The sequence below is a fragment of the Vulpes lagopus genome, chromosome 18 (genome assembly GCF_018345385.1).
Source record: "Vulpes lagopus strain Blue_001 chromosome 18, ASM1834538v1, whole genome shotgun sequence".
NCBI lineage: Eukaryota > Metazoa > Chordata > Mammalia > Carnivora > Canidae > Vulpes > Vulpes lagopus.
Window position 1 is genome coordinate 23,190,775 of NC_054841.1, and position 25,188 is coordinate 23,215,962.

The 25,188-nt window shown below is 43.1% G+C and overlaps 2 protein-coding genes across 2 annotated transcripts; one reads left to right on the forward strand and one right to left on the reverse strand.

The window, feature by feature from the left end:
* Positions 1-2,353: 2,353 nt before the first annotated feature.
* Positions 2,354-3,984, reverse strand: ROMO1 (reactive oxygen species modulator 1). The gene is made up of 3 exons (XM_041733223.1): positions 3,857-3,984; positions 3,543-3,673; positions 2,354-2,543 (listed from the first exon to the last, which is right to left on the reverse strand). Exons 2-3 carry the CDS (start codon positions 3,671-3,673, stop codon positions 2,435-2,437), a joined length of 240 nt encoding a protein of 79 aa, XP_041589157.1. The 5' UTR covers positions 3,857-3,984; the 3' UTR covers positions 2,354-2,434.
* NFS1 (NFS1 cysteine desulfurase) lies at positions 3,941-24,922 on the forward strand. Its single transcript, XM_041733222.1, has 13 exons — positions 3,941-4,116; positions 4,728-4,837; positions 5,555-5,671; positions 8,557-8,640; positions 11,703-11,855; positions 15,067-15,160; positions 15,846-15,980; positions 19,025-19,182; positions 20,301-20,406; positions 20,486-20,567; positions 21,238-21,321; positions 21,711-21,800; positions 24,678-24,922. The coding sequence occupies exons 1-13, from the start codon at positions 4,020-4,022 to the stop codon at positions 24,739-24,741; spliced, it is 1,374 nt and encodes a 457-aa protein (XP_041589156.1). The 5' UTR covers positions 3,941-4,019; the 3' UTR covers positions 24,742-24,922.
* The last annotated feature ends 266 nt before the right edge of the window (positions 24,923-25,188 follow it).

Consider the following 25,188-nt stretch of genomic DNA (forward strand, 5'->3'; position numbering starts at 1 on the left):
TTTTTGAAATGTTTTAAAGTCATAGAAACTTGAAAATAGAATATTAGTTTCTTTGACTTTTAGTAGTTATTCAAGACTTGCTTCTTGGGGAAAATTCTTACTGTGCAGAGTCTGGGGAACCTTGCCCTCAAATTGTCTCTGTACATTCCTCCTTTTCACCATACCTTAGCCCTGTACTTACTAGGGTAAGCTATCAAAAGCAAAGCTGCCTAGGCCTTAAAGCTGGGTATTCTTAAGTCTATTCAGGGATCTCTGTGAAGAAATGTTTCACTTTTTAAATACCAAACAAAGCCTTTTAAGTTTGAACATTTAACTGATTTCCGAAATTTACTTAGCTGCATTTGTTGCTTTATTAAGGAATTTGAGTCTTAATTGTATTTGGGCAATGAGCTATCACCATTTATATCCTGAACTCTACTTCAAGATTTTGCATCTACCTTGAACCTTTTGAGTAGGCAGTGTTGCTCCTAATGGAATGATTACCTTCTAGTATTCATTTCTTTACATGTTTTTTTTCTTTTCCTTTTTAAAGATTTTATTCAAGAGAGACACAGAGGTGGGCAGAGGGAGAAGCAGGCTCCATGCAGGGAGCCCAATGTAGGACTCAATCTTGGGACTCCAGGATCATGCCCTGAGCCAAAGACAGATATTCAACCGCTGAGCCACCCAGGCATCCTCTTACCTGTTCCTTTCATTCTACTGATTTTTTAAAGGCTCAAGTTTTTTAAATTTGACAGTATGAGCCAGGGACAGTGAGAAGAAGCAGGCTCCAGCCAGGACTCCAGAATCATGTCTTGACCTGATGGTAGACACCTAATGTACTGAGCCACTCAGGTGCCCCCAAGACACAAGTTTTCTAGTTTTATTCAGATATTTGGTCAATTTGAAATCGGAGGCGTCACAATTATATACCAACACTTTTGAATGGATACTTAATTGCTTCACTTACCAAATGTAAAGAAAAATTTCAAGATTCAAGTTAATTAATTTTCAAAACCAGGCAGCAGTATTCTTCGGAGCTGACTACATCTGTGTTTTTCCAAAATACCTCCTAGTACCTTCATAATTTTTTTTTAAATTGCATTTGTTCATGAAAGTCACAGGCAAAGGGAGAAGCAGGCTCCATGCAGGGAGCCTGATGCAGGGCTTGATACCGGGTCACCAGGATCACACCCTAGGCTGAAGGCAGACACCAAACCGCTTAGCCATCCAAGCATCGCCTAAATTTTTTTCTTGATTCATGTCTTACCCATGTTTTATCATTACTTTCCAGGGAGATGAGCTAACAAAGGTAGACTTACTTAATTTCAAATGTTAAAAAGAGGTGGCAAGAGAAAAGTAATTTCCCCACTGTCACAGAATGAGTTGTAAATGATATTAAAGCAAGGATAGAAGTAATTTGAATAGTGTGACAAAATAGTTCAAATGAATTCTTAATCTTACAGGTAATGCATTCTTGAGGCCACATGTAACAGAAGTGTTGTTGCTGTAGTTCTTCTGTAGTGTCCTTAACACCCCCCCCCCACCCCCCAAATAGACCAGTGTAGTTTATGTGCATTATAACATTACCATTTTCCTTGAGGGGCAATGCAGTTTAAAGCGCAATCTGTTGCGGGATGTATGGCCATAGTAGGGGCGTGTCACTTGGCCTTATAAGGAAACTACCTTATGAAGCCAATTAACAGAATTGTGTGTGTGTGGGGGGCGGTGTTCATTTTATACAAATGACATACTCATGGGTGGTGGGTTAGAAAATTATGAGGTTTACGCAGTTAAGGCTACATTGTGTTGGATGGTTTGGATTTTTTTGCCAGTGGATGATTTTTCTGCACAAAATCTGAACAAGTTTTGGATGAACAGAGTTTTGGAATTGAGACTTAACTTGGGTTAACACTAACTTTTGCAGTGCAACCTTGAGGAAATGTAGGCTTAGTTAAGCTTTTTTTTTTTTTTTTTTTAAAGATTTTATTTATTCATTCATGACAGACACACAGGGAGAGAGAGAGGCAGAGACACAGGCAGAGGGAGAAGCAGGTTCCATGCAGGGAGCCCAATGTGGGACTTGATCCCATATATCGATCACGCCCTGGGCTGAAGGCGGCCCTAAACCACTGAGCCACCGGAGCTGCCCCTTAGTTAACCTTTAAAATGGTGAGAACATCAACCTTAAGGGGTTGAATAACGATAGTTTACTAGAATCTATGAAAAGTTCCAGGTATGGAAAATTTTCCTAATTTTGGATTAACAAAGAGAGGATTTGGAAACTGACACCAAATCTCATTGGCCTATTCAATGCTGTAAGCTGGGTATATATAGGTGCAAAGTGAGAAGAAAAAATTCCTTTAACACAGACTACTCAAAGAATTTTGTTTTATTATAGTACATGAGGTGGACTGATGGGAAAGGGTAGGTGTATGGGCAACCACTGCCCAGATTAGCATCGGATGCCCATCCCGATGGCCATGAATGTGCCAAATGTGCCGCCACTCTGCATCATGGTTTTCCCGATGCCGCCCATCAGCTCCCGACCCCGCATTCCGATCCTAAGAGAGGAGGAAAGCAAGATGGGGCCAACTGGGAACAAAAATATAAGAAATGACATAACTGCCTTTTCCCAATTTTTCATAGTAAATCAAACACTTGAAGTCTAGCAAGACATTCTCTCTTCCCAGATAAGGGGGGTAAGAACTAGGAAATCAATGCATCACGATTTCTAGGGGTATTAGAATATCCTATGACCTGGCTTCAGTTTGTGGGAGGCAACAGAGGAGCTAGTTTTTCCGCTTTTACCTCCAGGATATATGGAACACACATGCGCCAATAAAGACATCTTTCTGATGGTTTCCTGGTGTTAAAGCAACGATTCGTGGAGTCACACCTGTGTTCATGCACCAGCTCTGCAATTTATGGGCTAAGTATAAAATGGGGACCATCACATTAACAGGATTGTTGTGAGAACACATGCAGCACTTAGAATTCACACTTGGTCAGTGCTCAGTAAATGGTAATTTACAATGTGGAAAAACAGGAATTAACTCTACTACATGTGAAAATGACATTAGGGTGTTGAGTTTATCTGCTGCGTATCTACATCCTGTTTCCAGTAAAATTGCTCAACAACTGTTTCACTATGTGCAAGTGGAAATAACAGCAGCGGCAGTAGTAACCATTTATTGAGCACTTAATATGTGCCACATTCTGTGGTATGTGGGCTCTGATTTAATCCTCACAACTCTATGAGGTAGATGTTACCCTACTGACCTCATTCTCCACTTAAGGAAACCCAGACTCCAACGTGCTTTAAGGTTACAGAATGAGTGAAGAGTCAGATTTTCTGACTTTCGGTTTGAATCAGAACTCATATTCTCAAGCGCCGAGGCTTCCAACCTTCCTTCCAGACTGAAGGTGGGTAGGGAATCAGTCTCGTTAAAGAATAGCGAGGGAATTGAAACGAAGTAGGCTCTATCCAGGCTGCCCGCCAAGTGGCGCGGGGCAGGAAGGTCCGGTAGTCCCGCCCAGAGATCACCGCCCACCCCCCTCACCTGAGACAGGAAAAGGTGCCGAAAAGCGCCCCGGCCGCCATGCCCACTGCGCAACCCATCACAAAGCCCATCTTCACGCGGTCAAAGCAGCTCGGCTGGGACTGTCCGTAGGGCCCCACGGCCACCGGCATCTGCAGGGTTCGAAGGTTAGGGGAGTATGGGCCTAGCCGCCAGCCCGGGCGGGGGCCGGGGGAGGCGGGGTGGGGAGCGAATCTAAGGGTTCGGGGAAGTCCAGGGAGGAAAATAAGCGCGTAGCCCAACTCCATCACCCTCTTAGCGTTCGGGTCCCCGCGCCGCGGTGCCCCCCACCTCACCTCGTTCGCGGCTTGGGTCGCTCAGTTCTACGTCTCACCCGGAACGCGAGGCGGAGCGCGCCCGCGGCCCGAGCAATTGCTTCCGGGACGCGGAGCACAACTTCCGGGAGCACGTAGCTGAGGACTGCGGCCGCTTCGGGCGGGGGGCTCTGCCTGCGGGACCATGCTGCTGCGAACCGCTTGGAGGCGGGCAGCCGCGGCTGTGCCGGTAGCTCCGGGGTCCAGGTCCGAGGCGCCCACTCGGGGGCTGCGCCTGCGCGGTACGCTCCGGGTCCTGCTCGCCGCCGCCTCCCGGCAGGCGCGGACCTTCTCCCTTCGCGTGGCGATGCACCTCAATATTACAGAGCCTCCCTCTTCCGCGCGCGCAACCTAGACCCTCTGACTCTGCCTTCCTGCTGCACCCCTCAAACTTCCTCAGGCCCACCCTCAGAACGGTCGACTTCGCCTTCAGATCCTGCCCCACAGGCCTTCGGAGCCTTGCAAGTTCCGTCGGCCTTCAGACCTCTCTTGGCCAACTTTAAGAGATGCTAGTCGTCCAGCCAGTAATCTTGGAGGGAGATCTTACCTACTCTTTCCACAGTCCTGAATGGATGCCCTTTCGTATCCCTCCCTGCTCCCAACGAAGCAATTCGAATATTGTCCCTACATCCCCCTCCAAGAACATGGTCTCTCTCCCTAACCTCCTTTTACAGTTTGCTTAAGTTCTGTGATCTGATGTTTTGTTTGCTTTTCCGTTGAGATTCAACCCCTCGTCCTTTCAGCTCATCTCACTCCCATCCAGCTTTCACCTCCTGCTGTCTTGGATACCCTGTGTACATAGGTTCTCTCACGCTTGGCCCTTCCATACCTTTTTTTTTTTTTTTTTTGTCAGTTGTAGACCATGCTCCCCAGTCTGCTGTTCCCTCAGATACAGCCACTGCTCCACCGGCAGAGTCAGTGCTGCGACCTCTGTATATGGATGTGCAAGCGACAACTCCTCTGGTAAGGATGGAAGGGCAGATTTCCCCAAAGCTGTTTATAACAATTACAATGCAGAAGTGATAATGCACCAAAATGACTGGATCCTGCAGGAGTGAGAGTCATCGTGAAGTGTGTGTTGGGAAAAGCAATGGGCCAGGAGTCAGGAGGTTTAAATTATAATAAACTAGAAGCAGTTCTACTTACTAGCTATTGACCTTGATCAAATCACTTCGGTGTAGGCACTATAGTAGGAATAAAAGCATAGGTTCTGGAATTAGCTGGATTGCTATTTACTACCTATGTGAATTTGGGCAAGTATTAAAAGGGTTAAAAAGGTGTAAAGGAGCCCTTTAGACAGAACCTGGCACATGATAAGCACTTCAATATTAATGGAAGATTTCATCAACATGTGGACTCTTGTCACTCCTGGCCCTTGTAGATCGCATCACCTGGCAGGATGTAGAAACGGCTGTTGGGACAAGGCAATGTTTGTAGATTACCTGAGGAGATGGTAGGATAATCATCTGGTAGAACGATTTAAGGTGGGTCGAGAGTGGGAGTATATTGGGCTGATATTTGTTTAGTACCTGAGGGAATGGAAGAATGTTTAAGGCACAATCTAGGCGGTGTCTGAAGGGTTGGGAGTGTGTGGAGGCAGTTTGGACAGGTCTGAGGGGATGGAGTGGGGCCTGAGTGATCTGTGGACTCAAGGAGACTGATTTATTCTTTTGTGCTCAGGACCCTCGGGTACTTGATGCCATGCTCCCTTACCTAGTCAACTACTATGGAAACCCACACTCCCGGACACATGCTTATGGCTGGGAGAGTGAGGCAGCCATGGAACATGCTCGCCAGGTTAGTACAGAAGGGTAGGAGGTTCTGATGACAGAGGTTCGGTGGACTATGGGAGGCATTTCATTCATAGCTCTGGGTGGAGGTGGACATGATTTGAGGCTCTTTCAGGAAGAGATTAGAGATCAGGCCTTGGAGTCCCTCTGAAGGCATTTTATTGGTTGTTATATTTCCTAACTAAATGACCTTTGGAATTTTACCTAATTTTTATGAATATCAATTTCCACACATTGAAAATGGAGATTATAATAGTTCCTACTCCTTAGGATCATTTTGTGGATTCAATGAGATATTGCTGATGATGTGTTTTATTAACACAATGCTTATACATACCAAGAGCTCAATTAGGGCTTTTTATTTATTTATTTTTTTATTTTTTTTTTTTAAAGATTTTATTTATTTATTCATAGACACAGAGAGAAAGAGGCAGAGACACAGGCAGAGGGAGAAGCAGGCTCCATGCAGGGAGCCCGATGTGGGACTCGATCCCGGGTCCCCAGGATCACACCACAGGTTGCAGGCAGCGCCAAACCGCTGAGCCACCGGGGCTGCCCAGGGCTTTTTATTTTATTTTAAGTTGCCCCCCCCCACACACACACACACAAGTAGATTCCACACCCAGCATGGAGCCCGATGCAGAGCTTGAACTTATGACCCTGAGATCAAGACCTGAGCTGAAATCAGGACTCAGATGCTTAACCCACTGAGCCACCCAGGCACCCCTCAATAAGTGCTTTTTTTTTTTTTTTAATTAATTAATTTATTTATGATAGTCACAGAGAGAGAGAGAGAGGCAGAGACACAGGCAGAGGGAGAAGCAGGCTCCATGCACCAGGAGCCCGATGTGGGATTCGATCCCGGGTCTCCAGGATTGCGCCCCGGGCCAAATGCAGGCGCCAAACCGCTGCGCCACCCAGGGATCCCCAATAAGTGCTTTTTTTAAAATTTATTTATTCATGATAGTCACAGAGAGAGAGAGAGAGGGAGAGAGAGGCAGAGACACAGGCAGAGGGAGAAGCAGGCTCCATGCACCGGGAGCCTGATGTGGGATTCAATCCCAGGTCTCCAGGATCACGCCCTGGGCCAAAGGCAGGTGCTAAACCGCTGTGCCACCCAGGGATCCCCAATAAGTGCTTTTTAAAAAGCCAATATTGTGGGGTGCCTGGGTGGCTCAGTCAGTTGATCATCTGATTCTTTTTTTTTATTTTATTTTTTTCAGATTTTATTTATTTATTCATGAGAGACACAGAGAGAAAAAGAGAGAGGCAGAGACACAGGCAGAGGGAAAAGCATGCTCCATGCAGTGAGCTAATGTGGGACTTGATCCCAGGTCTCTAGGATCAGGCCCTGGGCTGAAGGTAGCGCTAAACCGCTGAGCCACCCAGGCTGGCCCTGAGCATCTGATTGTTTTTTTTAAGATTTTGTTTATTTATTTGAGAGAGAGAGAGAGCACAGCATAGGGAGAGGTGGAGGGAGAGGGAGAAGCAAACTCTGCTGAGCAGGGAGCCAGACATGGGGCTCCATCCCAGAACCCCGGGATCACAACCTGAGCCAAAGGCAGCTGCTTAACCAACTGAGCTACTCAGGTGCCCCCTGAGCATCTGATTCTTGATTTTGGCTTGTCATGATCTCAGGGTCATAAAATGGAGCCCCATGTTGGGCTCCACACTTAGCCACACTCACCAAGATGTCTGCTTAAGAGTCTCTCTCCCTCTTCCTCCTCCCCCCTGCTCGTGTCCACGCATTCACACATGATCTCTCTCTCTCAAATAAATAAATAGATCATAAATAATAAATAAATAAATAGCCAATATTGGGGCACCTGACTAGCTCAGTCAGTGGAGCATTTGACTCTTGTTCTCAGGAGTGTTTGAGCCCTGTGCTGCGTATGGATATTAAAAATAAAATCTTAAAATAAAAATAAAGATAATAAAATAAAAATAAAATCTTTGAGGAGCCTTCGTGGTTCAGACAGTTAAGCTCCTGCCTTCTGCTCAGGTCATGATCCCAGGGTCCTGCTCAGTGGGGAGTCTGCTTCTCCCTTTCCCTCTGCCCCTCCCCCCCTTAAAAAAAAAAGATTTTATTTATTTATTTATTCATGAGAGACACAGAGAGAGAGAGAGGCAGAGACACAGGCAGAGGGAGAGGCAGTCTCTATGCAAGGAGCCCGATGTGGGACTTGATCCTGGGACTCCAGGATCATGCCCTGAGCCAAAGGCAGAGGCTCAACTGCTGAGCTACCCAAGCATCCCTTTTTTTTTTTTTTTTTAAGATCTTCCCCTCCCCTTGCTTGTGCTCTCACTTTCTCTCAAATAAATAAATAAAATCTTTAAGAAAGAAAAAAAAACTTTAAATAAATAACTATTATTATTAATATTATTATTATTATTATTATTATTATTTTGTATCAGGCAGGAAAAGAGCCTCGGATCTGGAATGGAACTGATTCTAAATATTGTCTGACCCTAGTGGGCACAGAACTTCTTGGGCAGTTGATAGGATGCAGTGGAGCTTTTCTTTTTATTCATTTATTTTTTATTTTTATTTTTTTGGAGCTTTTCATTTTATTTTATTTTATTTTATTTTATTTTATTTTATTTTTATTTAATTTAATTTTATTTTATCTTGAGAGACACAGAGAGAGAGAGAGAGAGAGGCAGAGACACAGGCAGAGGGAGAAGCAGGCTCCATGCAGGGAGCCTGATGTGGGACTCGATCCCGGGTCTCCAGGATCACGCCCTGAGCCAGAGGCGCCCTGAGCTAAACCGCTGAGCCACCCAGGGATCACCTGGAGCTTTTCTTGAACCAGAGCTCTGTCCTAGCTGTGTCTGCAGTTGCATTGCTGTCTGCAGAGCTGATGTTATTTATCTCTGTTTCTTGGTTTGCAGCAAGTAGCATCTCTGATTGGGTCTGATCCTCGTGAGATCATTTTCACTAGTGGCGCTACTGAATCTAACAACATAGCAATTAAGGTAAGAAAATGAGAAGACATATCTGGGCTTTCCTGACTTGGGAGTTGGCCCTCCATCATTTGGGTTCCTGTATATATTTCCCAGCTACCCACTCTGACCCTATTGTGAAAAAAGACATAAGCAAACATAGGCTCTTTCTGATTTATTGCTTCCTTCAACCCTCTGAGATCTACTCCATCTTAAGTCTTTGTTCCTGTTGAACTAAGTTCAGTGAGGTAGTTGGACATGAAGAAGGTGGCTCTTTGACCATTAACTACTGGTATTTTGGACAGCAGCTACTTTAGGGAGTGGATAATGGTGACTCAACCCTTTTTCCCATCCCTTTTAAATAATTTCTACACCCAGTGTGGGGCTCCAGCTCACAACCCTGAGATCAAGAGTCACACATTACCAGCTGAGCCAGCCAGGTGTCCCTTCCCCATCCTTTTGATCTAGTCACGGTGAAGTCCAGAATCCACTTGCAATTAGACATGCTTCTCTTCTAGTTCCACCTTCACCCTTCTATATGTGATTTCAGGGCTGCCTTCCTCTCAGCCTTCTCTTTTCTTTCTGATGAGATCTATTTGCTACAAGTTTCTCCTGTTTCTTTCTTTTTTTAAGATTTATTTATTTTAAAAAATCATTTCTTTATTTTAGGGGTGGCTCCTGTCTTTAGGAGCATAGAGCCCAGCATGGAGCTCGATCCCATGACTCTGAGATCATGATTGGAGCTGAAACCAAGAGTCTATAAAGTTAGCCAACTGTGCCACCCGGGCATCCCTTTAAAGATTTTTTTTAATTTGTTAAAGATTTTGTGCATATATATATATATATATATATATGCACATTTATTTGAGAGAGAGAGAGAGAGAGAACATGCATGTGTGAGGGACAGTGAAGAGGGGCAGAAGGAGAGGGAGAGTCACTGAAGCACGCTCCATGCCCAGCGTGGAGCTCAATCTCCCAACCCTAAAATCATGACCTGAGCCGAAATCAGGAGTTGGATGCTTTTTTTTTTTTTTAAAGAGATTTTATTTATTCATTCATGAGAGACACAGAGAGAGAGAGAGAGAGAGAGAGAGAGGCAGAGACATAGGCAGAGGGAGAAGCAGGCTCCACACAGGGAGCCCTATGCGGGACTCAATCCCGGGACCCCACGATCATGCCCTGGGCCAAAGGCAGGCACTAAACTGTTGAGCCACCCAGGGATCCCTAGAGTTGGATGCTTAACTGAGGGGCACCCGGTCCTCAGTCACTTAAATGACTGTTTCTTGATTTCCGTTCAGGACATGATCTCAGAATCCTGGGATCAAACCCTGTATTGGCTCCCCACTCAGCAGGGAGTCAACTTGAGGATTCTCCCCTCAATCTGCCTCTGCCTCCCCCCCTACTCACTTATGTACTCTCACTCTCTCTGTCTCAAATAAATTAATAAATCTTAAAAAAAAGAGTTGGATGCTTAATCAACTAAGCCACCCAGGAGCCCCAGGATTTTATATTTTCAAGTATGTCTACACCCAACATGAGGCTTAAATTTATAATCCCAAGACCAAAAGTTGCATGCTGTATGACTGAGCCAACCAGGTGCCCCTCCTGTTTGTTTAGATGTTCCTATTTTGAAGTACTGATTGCTGTGCTTCTGCATGCATTCACTGCATTGTGGTGTCTCTCCCTATCAGATGGAAGCCTCCAGGGCAGCCAAACTGCTGAGCCACCCAGGGATCCCAAGACATCTTTCTAAATGATTTTCTTTCCTTTTTTTTTTTTTTTTTTTCTAAATGATTTTCTGAAGACATTGTAGCATAATTACTGCTATCAGCAGGGAATGAGTGTTTGAGTTTCACTTATATACTGACAGCTTTGGGTATTGTTGTCACCGTATTTGCATGTTTTATTATTAAGTGGAAATAAAGAGAAAAGCTTTTTCCTGGGATGCAAGGATAGGCATGTTCCCTATTTCCTACCTGTAGCATCATAAAATATGTTTTTTTATGTAAAAAAACTCTTGGCACAGAGCCTCAAATACCTTTGGGGTTTCCTGAATAATAGAAATGTCTTTTGTTACATAACAATCCTGTTTATACAAACATAACAATTGTTTGTTTCATAACAATCCTTTCTGGACCATACCTGAGTTATAGTAGTGAAGTGACTCATGTGGGCTCTTAGTTGCAAGGGACTGGCTGGCCTTTCCAGAAGAACAAAGCATGTGATTAAAGGGTTGGAACTTTCAGCCATACTTCCCTCAGGGCAGGAGAGGGGAACTAGAGATTGAGTTCAGTCCTGTGGCCAGTGATTTAATGAGTCATGCCTTGATAATGAAACCCCCATAAAAACTCTGGACAATAAGGCTCAGAGGATCTTCCAGGTTGACGAACTCATGGATGTACTGGGCAGGTGGCATGCCTGGATTCACAAAGACAGGGCATGGAAACTTTGTGTCCATCCCCTCCTCAGGCCTTGCCATATGCACCTCTTCCATTTGGCTGTTCCTGAATTATATCCTTTATAATAAAACTGTAAGAGTGTGGTGCTTTCAGCAAGTTTTGAGAGTCATTCTGGTGAATTACTGAACCTTAGGGTGCTGTGGGAAGTCCTAAATTTGCAGCCAGTGGGGCAAAAATACTGAAGTCTGGCTTGTCCCACCTGGGCCTTGTGGCTGACATCTGAAGTAGGTTTAGGCTTTTGAGACTGAGCCCCTTAATCTGCAGGATTTCTACTAATTCAGAGTAGTTAGTGTCAGAATTAAGTTGAGTTGTAGGACACATACTTGGTGTCACAGAATTTTTTTTTTTAAGATTTTTATTTTTTCATGAGAGACACACAGAGAGAGAGAAGCAGAGACACAGGCAGAGGGAGAAACAGGGTCCATGCAGGGAGCCTGATATGGGACTCTATCCCAGGTCTTTAGGATCACGCCCTGGGCTGAAGGCAGCGCTAAACCGCTGAGCCACCTGCGCTGCCCAGTGTTACAGAATTGATGTTGGAGCATACAACTCTTTCCCACTTTTTCTTTCAAGGATTGCAGTCCTTGCTGTCTCTCTGAGTATCCCTTCCTTCCTTCCACCACCACCAATTTCTAGGGGGTGGCCAGGTTCTATAGGTCACGGAAAAAGCACTTGATCACCACTCAGACAGAGCACAAATGTGTCTTGGACTCCTGCCGTTCACTGGAAGCTGAGGGCTTTCAGGTCACATACCTCCCGGTGAAGAAAAGTGGAATCATCGACCTGAAGGTAGGAGTGGCTACTGACAGGAGGGGCAAAATAGGAGGAGCTTGGCTTCAGCCTATAAGTGTTATCAGCCTCAGCTGGAGCTTGAAGGACTCGATCTAATGGTGAGGGGAAGGTTGGAGAAATAGGCCTGGGAGAGAAACTGAGCATATGTTCTCCTTCAGTGTGTGGACTATTTTCTTTTTCTCTGGAGGAGTTGTTTCTCAGCTTTGTCAGTGCTTCCTGGTTTGTCTGAGGGCCATTGGCTGTGTGTGTGTAGGATGCCAGGGACTCAACACTCACCATGGCAAAGCTCTAGCCTCTTCTTCCCTTGTACTGATGTTTCTCATCTCTCTAAAGAGGAGGCGTAGTTTTTGTGAAGAATATTTCCCTTTATAGCCCATATCCTTATATGTACATTTTCGGTAGTGATTTCATGCATCTTGTCCATCAGATTTTGGATACCACCATCTCTAGTCAAATCCTAAGATGCAGTTTGTGGGAAGAGCCCTGTCATATACCAGTAGGGAGAGTTTTACTTCATTTCCAAGTTGGATGCCTTTTATTTTTTTTCTTGCCCAATTGCCTGGCAAGGACTTCTAGTACAAAGTTGAATAGAAGTGATGAGAGCAGACATCCTCATTTTGTTCCTGATACTAGAAGAAAGCTTTCCTCCTTAAGTGTGATGTTAACTGTGGATTTTTCATAGTTGTTCTTGCATAAATGTCCTTTATTAGATTGAGAAAGTTCTCCTCCAAGTCTGATTTTTTTTTTTTTAGGGGCATTATGAAAGCATTTTGGTTTAGTAGTTGGTTTTTTGTGTTTATTGAGGTAGTCATGTGGTTTTGTCCTCTTTATATGGTGTATACATTCACTGATAGGTTACTGGATTTGTTTTGCTAGTATTTTGTTAAGGATTTTTGTATCTCTAGTCATTAGAGATCCTGATCTGCAGTTTCCTTGTGATATCTTTTTTTGGTTTTGATATCAGGGTAATACTGATCTCAGAACAGACATGGTGGTTGTCACCTAGTGTTTTAGTTCTGTTGACCACTGTGGCCCTTCATAAAACTCTCCACTTCAGGCACACAGCCTTGATATCTCCCTGATTGGGCCTGACCAATCCTGCTGTGGGTCTCTTCTCACATAGCCCCTCACCCCTGATTTCTTCTCCTCTTCTTTGCACTTTCCTTAATTCTCTCCCTCTTTTACCCACTTAGCTCAAGTTCAGCTCTGTGCTGAAATCTTTTTAGCTGCCCCAACCCCTATTTTTTTTTTAAGATTTTATTTATTTATTCATGAGATACAGAGTGAGAGGCAGAAACTTAGGCAGAGGGAGAAGCAGGCTCCATGCAAGGAGCCCGATATGGGACCTTATCCCAGCACTCCAGGATCACGCCTTGAGCTGAAGGCAGGTGCCCAACTGCTGAACCACCCAGGCATCCCTGCCCCAACCCCTATTAATATCTTTTTTTCTCTAAATTCCTTAAATTCCTTAATGGCTTTTTACTACTATCCTCTGTTGTATGTTTGTCTATCTCTCCACCAGGTTAAGTCTCTTGAATACTAGGAGCATGTATTTTTCTGGCTTTTTATTTCTCATAATGCTTAACGTGTGCTATTCTTTCACCTCATAGTATGTATTATGCCATAGTGTGTGGCACCACGGATAGCAGGATGAACAAGACAAGTTTAGTTCCTGCCTCCTGAGAGGTTACATTCTAGTAAAGGGGACAGTTAATATATAGACAAACATGTAAATGAAGTAGTTACAAATTAGGATAAATGCTGTGAAGGAAGCAAACAAGAAGAAAGGGAAACATGGGAGTGAGCACCTTTATAAACCAGTGTCCAGGAAAGCAAGATGTTGGGAGGCTGATTAATAATTCCTTTAAGACAATGTCTGAATAAGCCTGCAAGTAGATTCTTTCTAGAGCCTCCAGAGAGGGACACAGCCTGGCCATCACCTTGATTTCAGCCTTGTAAGGCCCTAAGCAGAGATTGCAGTTGCACCAGTTCTGGAGAGTTGTCCTATAAAACTGTGAGCTAATAAGCAGGTATCATTTTGAGCTTCTAAATTTATGGCAATATGTTATACAGTAATAGAATTCTAATCAAGATCTAAATTTTTATCAAAGGACAAATTATTAAAATTAAAAAGGGCTCTTTAAATAAAAATTAAAAAGTTAAAAAAAAATAATAATTCCTTTAAGAGAAATATTTTAGTCAGACGAGATCCGTGCCTCAGTATTGTCACCAATAACCTTGATTTTTGCTACTTTATTGTTTGCAGCTTACTCTGACAACCTTACATAGGAAAGATTCTTCTCTTTTTTTATTAAACTTTTAAATAATTGTCGATTCACATGTGATTGTGAGAAATAATACAGAGAGATCTCACGTATCCTTTATCCAGGTTTTCCCATGATAACATCTTGCAGAAGTATATCACAGCCAGGGTATTGATGTTGACACAGTCTGCCGGTCTTGTTTTCGTTGCCCCAGTTTTACTTGAACTCACTTGTCACATAGAGGTTTGTGTAATTACCACCACCATCACATTACTTTCATCACCACAGTGATGCTTCCTGTTGTTCTTTTAAAACCACTAATTTGATCTCCATTTCTTTAATTTTTTCATTTCAATAATGTTATATAAATGGAATGATAAAGTGTGTAACGTTTTGGGACTTGTTTTTCTCCTTAGCATAAGTCTTTGGCAACTCATTTAGGTTGTTACATGTCTCAGTAGTTTGTTCTTTCTGTTGCTGAGTCATAGTCAATGTGTGGGAAGTACCAGAGTTTAACCATTCACCTGATGAGTGACCTCTGGGTTGTTTCTAGGTTTTGGCTGTTGTGGTGAAAGCTGCTATGAAAATTTATGTGTATGTTTTTTGTGTGAATCTGTTTTCATTTCCCTGAGATAAATGCGCAACAGTACAATTACTGGATCGCAAGGTAATTTTATGTGTAGTTTGGTAAGAAACAAAAACTGGCAAACTGTTTTCCAGCATAGCTATGCCATTTTACGTTATGACCAATGGTAATAACCAAGTGAGTAAGTGATGCAATTTCTCCGAATCCTTGCCAGCATTTTATGTTGGCGCTATTTTTGTTTTAACCATTCTGATAAGTGGGTGGTGAAAGGCCCCTTTCCAAGACTAAGCTTGCCTACATTCTGAGTTAGGGAGGACTTTGTTGGTACTTTATGTCTCCTTGCTCCTGATACTCTTAGGAACTAGAGTCTGCCATCCAGCCAGATACCAGCCTGGTGTCAGTCATGACTGTGAACAACGAAATTGGAGTGAAGCAGCCCATTGCAGAAATAGGTGAGTATCATGGGTGGACCCTGATGTATGCCTACCACTGGGATCCATCTGAGGAACAAGAATGGTCTGGGAGGGAGGTCAAGGGAAAGGGAATTTCAGAGCATGAGTCCTTCCTTGTTCAAAGACCTATTGTGTATGGTATAGCAGTATTTGGATCCTGGTCTAGTATTCTTTCTGTTCCTTTCTATTTAACTGCAGTTGCTGCCAAAAACAAAACACCATTCTTTTTTCTCTTCCCCTTTAACTTTTGTCACTTTAGTACATCTCTTTATTATGCTCACTTAGAGCCAGAGACTCACCCTGTAACTCCTAAGGCACATTAGCAAATAGATCTGCTAATCTTTGCTTCCTTTACAAAGGATATAAAAGTTAATCTGATACATTGAAAGGCCTGTGTCAAGGAGGTAAGATGAGTCTTAGGCATCAGGATATCAGGGATGTTTTGATTTGGTGATTTGTACTTTCCCTTATTTTTTCTAGTCAAGGAAGCTAGCTGAGAATGACAGAGAGAGTGGGAGAGAGAGATGGAAAAAGAGACTAAGAGAGAGTGAGAAGTTATTTACTATATGGCTAGAGGGTAATGACAGATGCAGTTTTGCCTTAGAACTCATGGTATGTTATGGGATCACTGCCAGGTGACTTCCCAACATTGTGATATGATTCTTCCCCTCTGTTGTTTCCTCAGGGCAGATTTGCAGTTCCAGAAAGGTCTATTTCCATACCGATGCAGCCCAGGCTGTTGGAAAAATCCCACTTGACGTCAATGACATGAAAATTGATCTCATGAGCATCAGTGGTCATAAAATCTACGGTCCCAAAGGTACCAGCCCCTCCTAGAGTTCTTTCTCTCAGACCTCCCAGTAAACTCCTTGACATATGTTCCTTGTAGTCATTTGGGACTGCCGTTGCTCTCAGATGAAGTTGTACATTCATAGTGTCTTGCAGAATGCAGGTGTCCTTTAGCAATAACCAAGAACACACTTGCCTATTTGTAGACTCTTTTAGTTAACTGTATATAGCAGTCCATTGTTCCATTGCCTCTTTAGAAAATCCTTAGAAAGCAAGTAGAGGTTTATTTGGTTGAGGAACAAAGGGTTTTGTCATATCAAATTTAGCTAGATAAGTCCATCTATCCTGTCTGCCCCACTATAATATTCAGAGCAATGTTCTTTGAGTCCTTCATTCCCTGTGTCTTTCTATAATGCAGGGGAAGATTGGACTTTTATATCTCTTGGCGTTTATTCCTAGATTTAATGTGTTCCTATTAGTCTCTCAAGGATATTTATTTGTTCCCTATGGTCCTATTGGCCCAAGAATGTTTCTAGCCAGAATTCTGTCTTTTCTCTCCAGTCTTCTTTTATCTTTTTTGGAAGTAGCTATAAAATTTCTCTGTCTCTGAGGTGAGGAGGGCCTGTGGGGGTTGGTAATGTTGGTACACTTTCTATGTTTGTAGTGTATGTCATTGGGCTATACATTCTGAGAAAAAAACTGATAGCTCTTGGAAATATGTAAAATGTCTTCTTCTCAAGGTTCCTAGAAGTTATAGAGTGTTTCTATGAGTTATTATTATAAAAACCACAGTAGGCCTCCTATCTTTAATGTTGCCTTTATTGGCTTTTATTGTGGGTAAATGTATTTTGATAAAACCAATTGAGCAGAAGCTCTGATCAACACTTATTTTTTTTTATTTTTATTTTTTTTAAAGATTTTATTTATTTACTCATGAGAGACACACACAGAGAGAGACAGAGACGGGCAGAGGGAGAAGCAGGCTCCATGCAGGGAGCCTGACATGGGACTCGATCCCAGGTCTCCAGGATCAGGAGGCCCTGAGCTGAAGGCAGCGCTAAACCACTGAGCCACCTGGGCTGCCCTCTGATCAACATTTAAATGTATATAGGTATCTCACTATCCAGACTCCTACCTTCTGAAATCACGATCCCAGTGGATTTAGATAACATGGTATCCTTCACTGTCCAGACATGGGGTCAGAGCATGTGCTCTCTAAACTTGGGAACTGCAGAGATTCACATAGTGAGGATACTTGAATTTGATGAGGAAATAAAATATTTCTTAATTAAGTGTAGTTTGTTACATAAATTATTTCAAAACTGAGATCCTTTGTAATAAATCTCTGTCTAAGCAGTTGTTCTATGTGGAAGAAGATGAACTTCACCAAGTGGCCACTCTGTGTAAAATCTTTGACCCCTTTGTGAATATCTTTGCAGATTCATGCTCATATTTTGGCATGAAATTCCTGTAAGTGGGTTTGCCAAGCCTTGAGTTATATACATTTATTGAAAAGATTTTATTTATTTATTTGAAAGAAAGAGAGCGCGCATATAAGCAGAGGAAGGAGCAGGGGGAGAGGGAGATAATCTCCAGCAGACTCCTTGCTGAGTGCAGAGCCTCACACAGGGCTTGATCCCACAACTGCTAGACCATGACCCAAGCTGAAACCAGACACTCATTTGACTTAGCCACCCAGGTAGGTGCCCCTTAAGTTATATATGTATTTTTTAAAATATTTTATTTATTTGAGAGAGAGAGCGAAAGAAGAAGAAAGCACAAGCAGGGAGAGGGGCAAAGGGAGAGGGAGACACAGACTCTCCGCTGAGTAGGGAGCCTGATTCGGGACTTGATCTTAGGACCCTGGGATCATGACCTGAACCAAAGGCAGACACGTAACCATCTGAGCCACCCAGGCGCCCAGGTTATATACATTTTTAAGCTTTGTTTGATACACTGTGGGAGATTATGCCGATTTTTAATTACAATCTGATCTTTCTTTGCTTTTTCCCCAAAGGTTTTTTGTTTTTGTTTTTGTTTTTTTTTAAGATTTTATTTTTATGTAATCTCTACACTCAACATATGGCTCAAATTTACAACCCTGAGGTCAACAGGCTGTGTTCCACTGACTGAACCTGCCAGGCATCCTCCACTTTTGTATTTTAATTTTTTTTTTTCCCAAATTTAAAAGCTACAAAAAAGTACAAGGCCAGAAATTCTCTCACCTCTATCTACCATTCATGTAGTTCTCCTCTGGGAAGGCTATTTTTTGAATATTTTTCTAGAATTATTCTATGCATTTGCAAGCGCATATCCCCTCTTTCCCCCTCTGTTTTTACTCAGAAAATAGCATAGTATACTCATTGTTCTGCATCTTCCTTTTTATATCTAATAATGTATTTTTTAAAGATTTTTTAATATATTTATTCATAAGAGAAACAGAGAAGCAGAGACATAGGCAGAGGGAGAAACAGACTCCATGCAGGGAGCTTGATGTAGGAATCAATCCCAGGACTCCGGGATCATTCCCTGAGCCGAAGGCAGATGCTTAACCACTGAGCCACCCAGGTGTCCTGTGTATTTTTTTAAAGTAAAGCACAGACTTTATTCAGGTTTCATCAGTTTTCTAAAAATGTATCTTGGAGATTTTACAGTGGCAGTACAGAAGGAGCTTCCTCTCTCTTTTATACACCCCCTTTGTATTTCATTATGTGGACTGTATCATAATTTATTTGCCCAGTCCCCTGATGATGAATATCTGACTTGTTTCTGGTATTTTGCTCTTATGAATAATGAATAATGATACATTGCATGATGCCATTTCAGACATCCATAGGGAGCTACTTTAAATCATTTGGTCATTACTCCTTCTAGTACTTACCTTCCTAATGTTAAATAATTTTTATAAATATTATGAATTTACTGCTGTTTCTCCTTTTCCTCCATTTCTTTTTATTTTGAAATTTTCAAGCTTACCAAAAAGTTGAAAGATTATTTTGACCCCTTCCAAAAGTGATAATTTGTTTCATCTGCATTTTTAGTCTTTTCTCTATTGTAACAAATTTTGTTTCCCAGGGGTTGGTGCCATCTACATTCGCCGCCGGCCCCGTGTACGTGTGGAGGCCCTGCAGAGTGGAGGGGGGCAGGAGCGGGGTATGCGGTCTGGGACAGTGCCCACGCCCTTGGTGGTTGGGCTGGGGGCCGCATGTGAGGTGGCACAGCAAGAGATGGAGGTATGGGGAGAGCAGTTTCCTTCCTCAACTTCTTCCCCAGTGCTAGGTCTACTATTAGAGGTTTCTTTTTCTTTTTTTTTTTTAATATTTTATTTATTTATTCATGAGAGACACACACAGAGAGAGAGAGAGAGAGAGAGAGAGAGAGGCAGAGACACAGGCAGAGGGAGAAGCAGTTCCCATGTGGGGAGCTAATGTGGGACTCGATCCCAGGACTCCAGGATAACGACCTGAGCCAAAGGCAGATGCTCAACCACTGAGCCATCAGGGCATCCCCTATTAGAGGTTTCTTTCTTTCTTTCTTTCTTTCTTTCTTTCTTTCTTTCTTTCTTTCTTTCTTTCTTTCTTTCTTTCCTTTCTTTCTTTCCTTTCTTTCTTTCTTTCTTTCTTTCTTTCTTTCTTTCTTTCTTTCTTTCTTTTCTTTTCTTTCTTTCTTTCTTTCTTTCTTTCTTTCTTTCTTTCTTCTTTCTTTCTTTCTTCTTTCTTTCTTTCTTTCTTCTTTCTTTCTTTCTTTCTTTCTTTCTTCTTTCTTTCTTTCTTTCTTTCTTTCTTTAAGATTTTATTTATTTATTCATGAGAGACGCAGAGAGAGAGAGAGAGAGGGAGGGAGGGAGAGGCAGAGAAACAGGCGGAGGGAGAAGCAGGCTCCATGCAGGGAGCCTGACATGGGACTCGATCCTGGGTCTCCAGGATCAGGCCCTGGACCAAAGGCAACGCTAAACCACTGAGCCACCGGGGCTGCCCTATTAGAAGTTTCTTAGCACAAATGAATCAGACCTTTACTGAAAGAGGAGGTTTAGGAAACCCATCCTTATCCCAGTTCTGCTGGCATCTTATTCTGAGGGAGGTATAATGGGCTTCAAAATCTAGGTCCATTCAGTAGGTATTGGTTCTTTTATTTCCAGCGTATTGGAACCATGTGTCCGGTTATTGAGCACCTTTGCATGCCAGGTGCTGTGCTTAGTGCTGGGGATACAGTGGTCTCCTCACTGTAATACAGGATGATAGGTGGGTCTGATGCACAGTCACTTCTGGGCACAGGAATAGGGATCCTCATCTTGTGTGTTTCTGAGCTGTTAATGGTCACTATGCTTAGTCCTCCCTTGCCTGCTCCTCAGTACGACCATAAGCGGATCTCAAAGTTAGCAGATCGGCTGACACAAAAGATAATGAAGAGCCTTCCAGATGTGGTGATGAATGGGGACCCTGAGCACCATTACCCAGGTATGGACATGCCTTTTCTATCCCCATTCTGGAGGAGTCTGAGACTTTGAAACTTCTTTCATAGTGATTCTCTTTGCAGGCTGTATCAACCTCTCTTTTGCATATGTGGAAGGGGAGAGTCTGCTGATGGCTCTCAAGGATGTCGCCTTATCCTCAGGGAGGTGAGTTGAACTGCATAGACAGGAACTGTGGCAGGACTCATTAGCCTGGCCTCTTAAGTGGTATAACATTATTAAGCTTCCTAAGTGTGGAAATGACAGGTAGAAGAGCTCTTGGCTAAGTATAAAGGTCATTTTGTAAGTGTTGATTTTTTAGCTGGCTTGGCTCTGGCTGAAGTTTGCCACCTTAAGAGGGCTTCCTGGGTAGAATTTTGTGCCTTTATGGCCTCAAGAGATGCATGCATGCATCTGTTCTAGTGTTATACTAGCAGTTCTGTTGCAGACCCCCAGAATTAAAGGATGCTCCAAAGGCCACCAAGGGTTTAGCTGCCATCTAGGCTGGTACTGATGGTGTATTCAATCATAGGGGAGTGAGCACTTGGTTCTCCACTGCTTCTGGTTGTCAGACTCAGCTCACGTGGTATAGTGTTCCGTCATGCTTTGGTAGTGTCCTTGCTCAAGGATGATATCCTCCATAAGGACCAGAGGAGCTAGGTTCATATTCCAGAAAATATAGACAGCTTTGGGCTCTTTAGCTCTACCAAATTAGAATATCTCTTTTATTTCCATGTAATGACTTCAGGGACCCGAGGATGGGAGGAAGACCAGGGGTTTGTGGCTAAAAGCAGATGTTGATGATGAACTGAGCAAGGATCCTTATCTTTCTCTTCAGTGCCTGCACCTCTGCATCCCTGGAGCCCTCTTATGTCCTTCGAGCAATTGGCACTGATGAGGATTTAGCTCATTCTTCTATCAGGTCAGTCAGTTGAACTACAACGTTTATGAAAAGCATCCTTTTTGGTATTATTCATCTCCTCTTCAGACTTGTTTTCCTTATCCCTTTTTGATTTTTCTTGGAAGTTTCTAGAGCAGCAGTTCTCAGACTTCATTGAATATCACTTGGGAAGTTTGTGAAGATTTCTGAGTCCCACACTCAGAAATTCTGATTGACTAGGACTGGAGGAGGAATAAGAAACTTCTCTGGTGATTCTAATGTGGCTGATCCACAGACCCGTGTCCTGAGAAACTCTAGCCATGTTCTTTCCGTGACTTTTGTAGAGTAGATCCTTGTTGAGTATTTGCTGAATGAATTTACCTTGGTGCTAGAGTTCAAATGCAGAGCTCTTCTCTTGTGCCTTTTTTCAGGTTTGGCATTGGCCGTTTCACTACAGAGGAGGAAGTGGACTACACAGTGGAGAAGTGCATTCACCATGTTAAACGTCTTCGAGAAATGAGGTATGCACTATGCACCAGACACCCTTTGGAAGAAATCGTAGTGCTGGCTCCTCTCTTGTCCTCAGGCTTTATGTTTATACTGCCTAAAACCAGCTTTTGAGAATACTTGGATTTTAGGATTTAGAAATTCCACAAAGTTGGGGCCCCTGGTTGTCTCAGTCAGTAGAGCATGTGATTCTTGATCTTGAGATTGTGAGTTCAAGCCCCACATTGGGCATAGAGCTTACTTTAAAAAAAAAAAAAAAAAGTTCCACAAAGCAAGATAGTGGATCTTCTTGGCTACTTGTTTTCAGAATATGACAAAGTATTATTTTATTTTTTTATTTTATTTTTTTAATTTTAATTTATTTATGATAGTCACCGAGAGAGAGAGAGAGAGAGAGAGAGAGAGAGAGAGGCAGAGACACAGGCAGAGGGAGAAGCAGGCTCCATGTACCGGGAGCCCGATGTGGGACTTGATCCCGGGTCTCCAGAATCGCGTCCTGGGCCAAAGGCAGGCGCTAAACCACTGCACCACCCAGGGATCCCTTATTTTATTTTTAAATTTTATTTATTTATTTATGAGAAACAGAGAGAGAGAGGCAGAGAGAGGCGCCACCCAGGGATCCCTTATTTCATTTTTAAATTTTATTTATTTATTCATGAGAAACAGAGAGAGAGAGAGAGAGAGGCAGAGGGATCATGGGACTCGATCCCAGGACTCCAGGATCGTGCCCTGGGCTGAAGGCAGGTGCTAAACTGTTGAGCCACCTGGGCTGCCCGACAAAGTGTTTTTAACAACTAAATAACTATATAAAATCAGACGTTTTTCATTATGATAGTATTAACATCAATACAAAGTTAGTGATGGTAGGCTACATAGAAAAAAACTCCCTTTAAGATAGGAATTCTTTTTTTTTCCAACTTATTATTTATTTATTTATTTATTCATGAGAGAGAGAGGCAGAGACACAGGCAGAGGGAGAAGCAGGCTCCATGCAGGGAGCCCGACGTGGGACTTGATCCCGGGTCTCCAGGATCACGCCCGGGGCTAAAGGCGGCACTAAACCGCTGAGCCACCCAGGCTGCCCTTAGATAGGAATTCTTGAGATGCCTGGGTAGCTCAGTGGTTGAGCAGCTGCCTTTGGCTCAGGCCATGATCATCGGGTCCTGGGATTGAGTCTCATAGCGGGCTCCCTATGAGGAGCATGCTTCTCCCTCTGCCTGTGTCTCTGCCTCTCTCTGTGTGTGTCTCTCATGAATAAATAAATAAAATCTTTTAAAAAATTTAAAAAATAGAAATTTCTTCTTAAAAAAAAAGTTTCATAGTTTTCTTTAAATTCTCAAAAGTTTGGGGTGCCTCGGTGGCTCAGTCAGTTAAACATCTGCTTCAGCTCAGGACATGATCCCAGGGTTCTGGGATCAAGCCTCGAACTGGGTTCCCTGCTCAATGAAGAGTGTGCTTCTCCCTCTTACTCTTTTGTTCCCCTTGATTGTGCTCTCTCGTGCCCTCTCTGTCAGATAAATAAAATCTTAAAACCTAAAATAAAAACACAAATTCTCAAAATGTTAAGAACTACTACTCAGAATATTCTTTGTAAAGATGCTTTATAAGCAAGGTCAAGAGATGGTTTGTCAGCCAGCTGCCACCAGGGCTTCCCTTAGTAGCCATAGAGCTCCACTTCTTCCTAGGGACATTGAAGCCTCTGAATTTTTTCAGAGTCTGGCTCCATTCTGGTTAAATTCAACTTTCAGGATTCTCTTGGTCTAGTTATTGAGAGTGAGGAAATTTAAGTATATATTTTATTCCCTTTATGAACTTTCTTAGGTCTCTCTGGGCTCTGGACTTTCCCTCCCAGAGTCTAGTTGTATTGCTGAAATATCTACAGCTTGCTTAGTTTTCTAATGCTCAAGATTCCTCTGGCTTCAGCATCTTCAACCTGTTTCTTCTGACCTTTACAAACTGAATTCAACATGGTCTTACTAGCCCCTGGCTAAAGCTTTAGTTTGTGTGTGAGTCTATGACAGTAAGTGACTTCTAAAGAGAAAGGATAAAAAGGAGATAGCTAACTTTAAGGAGCCACGTTAAAGGTCATACATAGAAAGGCATGCTGGGAATGCATGGCATAAAGGAGAGGGATAAGCCAAGAAAAGAGTGAAATTGGGTAGAAGAAAATTAACTGGGAACTCCAAACCGGAATCCTACAGTCATAACACCTTGAAGTAATATCTGGTCTGGGAATATTATGCAAGGCATTCAAGCTGAAGGGAATTAGAGCTTAGCCGAGATTTATCAGCAGCAGTTCTGTGTAAGATGAAATGCTCAGATATAAGATGCAAGAGATACTTTTGAATTGGAACCAGGGATGTTGGAAGCACAGTCCAACTCTGGGGTGATGAAGCTGGTAGGAATTGGTTAAGCATGCTACATATCTTGGTAATTTAGGGCTAAGCTCTAGCCCTGAGAAGTAGAGAAAAACCTAGAAAGAAGTGTTGAAAAGTGGTTTCTTTGGGTGGGGATGAGTAGAGAGGCAGAAACTTGATGCTTACATAGGTCCCAGGGGTCTTGGTTCCACTAGGGAAACTGTTTCCATAGTATCTCATGAATGGGATGAGAGTTTCTTGAACATGACCGCAACCTGATGCCACTGACTTGGCCCCCTGGAGCTGAACCTGTGGTACTCAGTTATTGTTTTTTGGCAGCTATGGAGAGGCTGGAGCTGACAAGAATTTAAAGAGAGCTGGGAAGGACTTGTTAACCACTATGTTGGGGTTTGTCAGGGCAAGGAAGTGGAGAGACAAGAACGGATAGAGTTAAGTCAGGGCTCAGGGGTCAGAGACCAATGTCAGCTGTTTCCTATCTAAGCCCTTACTCACCCAATGTCTCTTCTTTGACAGCCCTCTCTGGGAGATGGTGCAGGATGGCATTGACCTCAAAAGCATCAAGTGGACCCAACACTAGAGGAGTGGGCTTCTGACTTTGTGCTGCCCTGGCTTCTGCTTCACCAGCTCATGCACATCTGGGTATCTTATTATACCCAGTGGATGCTTCATATCAGACCAGAATTGGTGTAGTCCAGTTGACTTCAGCATCAACTACTATCAGCCCAAGACAGAAATAAAAGAAAACTATCTTTCCTCTAGCCTCAGCTCCTTTGGTGGGGGACCACTCATGTTTCTCTCCAGGAGTACTTCTCTGGTCTTATGGTGAATGGATGTTCTTGGTGGGGAGAGCCAGAGGAACTGGAAGATGGTTCTTTGTTCAGAGACCTCAGTTCTCTATGTGGACATTTGAATTGTTGCTTACTACTGCACAGCAAGAATGACTCCAGGAACAAGCATAATCAACTGCTATTTAATTTCTTTTTTGGCTCCAAAGCCCACCTCTTCGTGTTCATTGTATACTGAC

Bases quoted from the DNA above. Each gene is read 5' to 3' on its own strand.
- NFS1 (XM_041733222.1), top strand. From the start codon at position 4,020: ATGCTGCTGCGAACCGCTTGGAGGCGGGCAGCCGCGGCTGTGCCGGTA. The intron at 4,838-5,554 runs GTAAGGATGGAA...TTTTGTGCTCAG, and splicing joins TGCAAGCGACAACTCCTCTG to GACCCTCGGGTACTTGATGC. The intron at 11,856-15,066 runs GTAGGAGTGGCT...TGATACTCTTAG, and splicing joins GTGGAATCATCGACCTGAAG to GAACTAGAGTCTGCCATCCA.
- ROMO1 (XM_041733223.1), bottom strand. From the start codon at position 3,673: ATGCCGGTGGCCGTGGGGCCCTACGGACAGTCCCAGCCGAGCTGCTTT. The intron at 2,544-3,542 runs GTGAGGGGGGTG...CTCCTCTCTTAG, and splicing joins GGCACCTTTTCCTGTCTCAG to GATCGGAATGCGGGGTCGGG.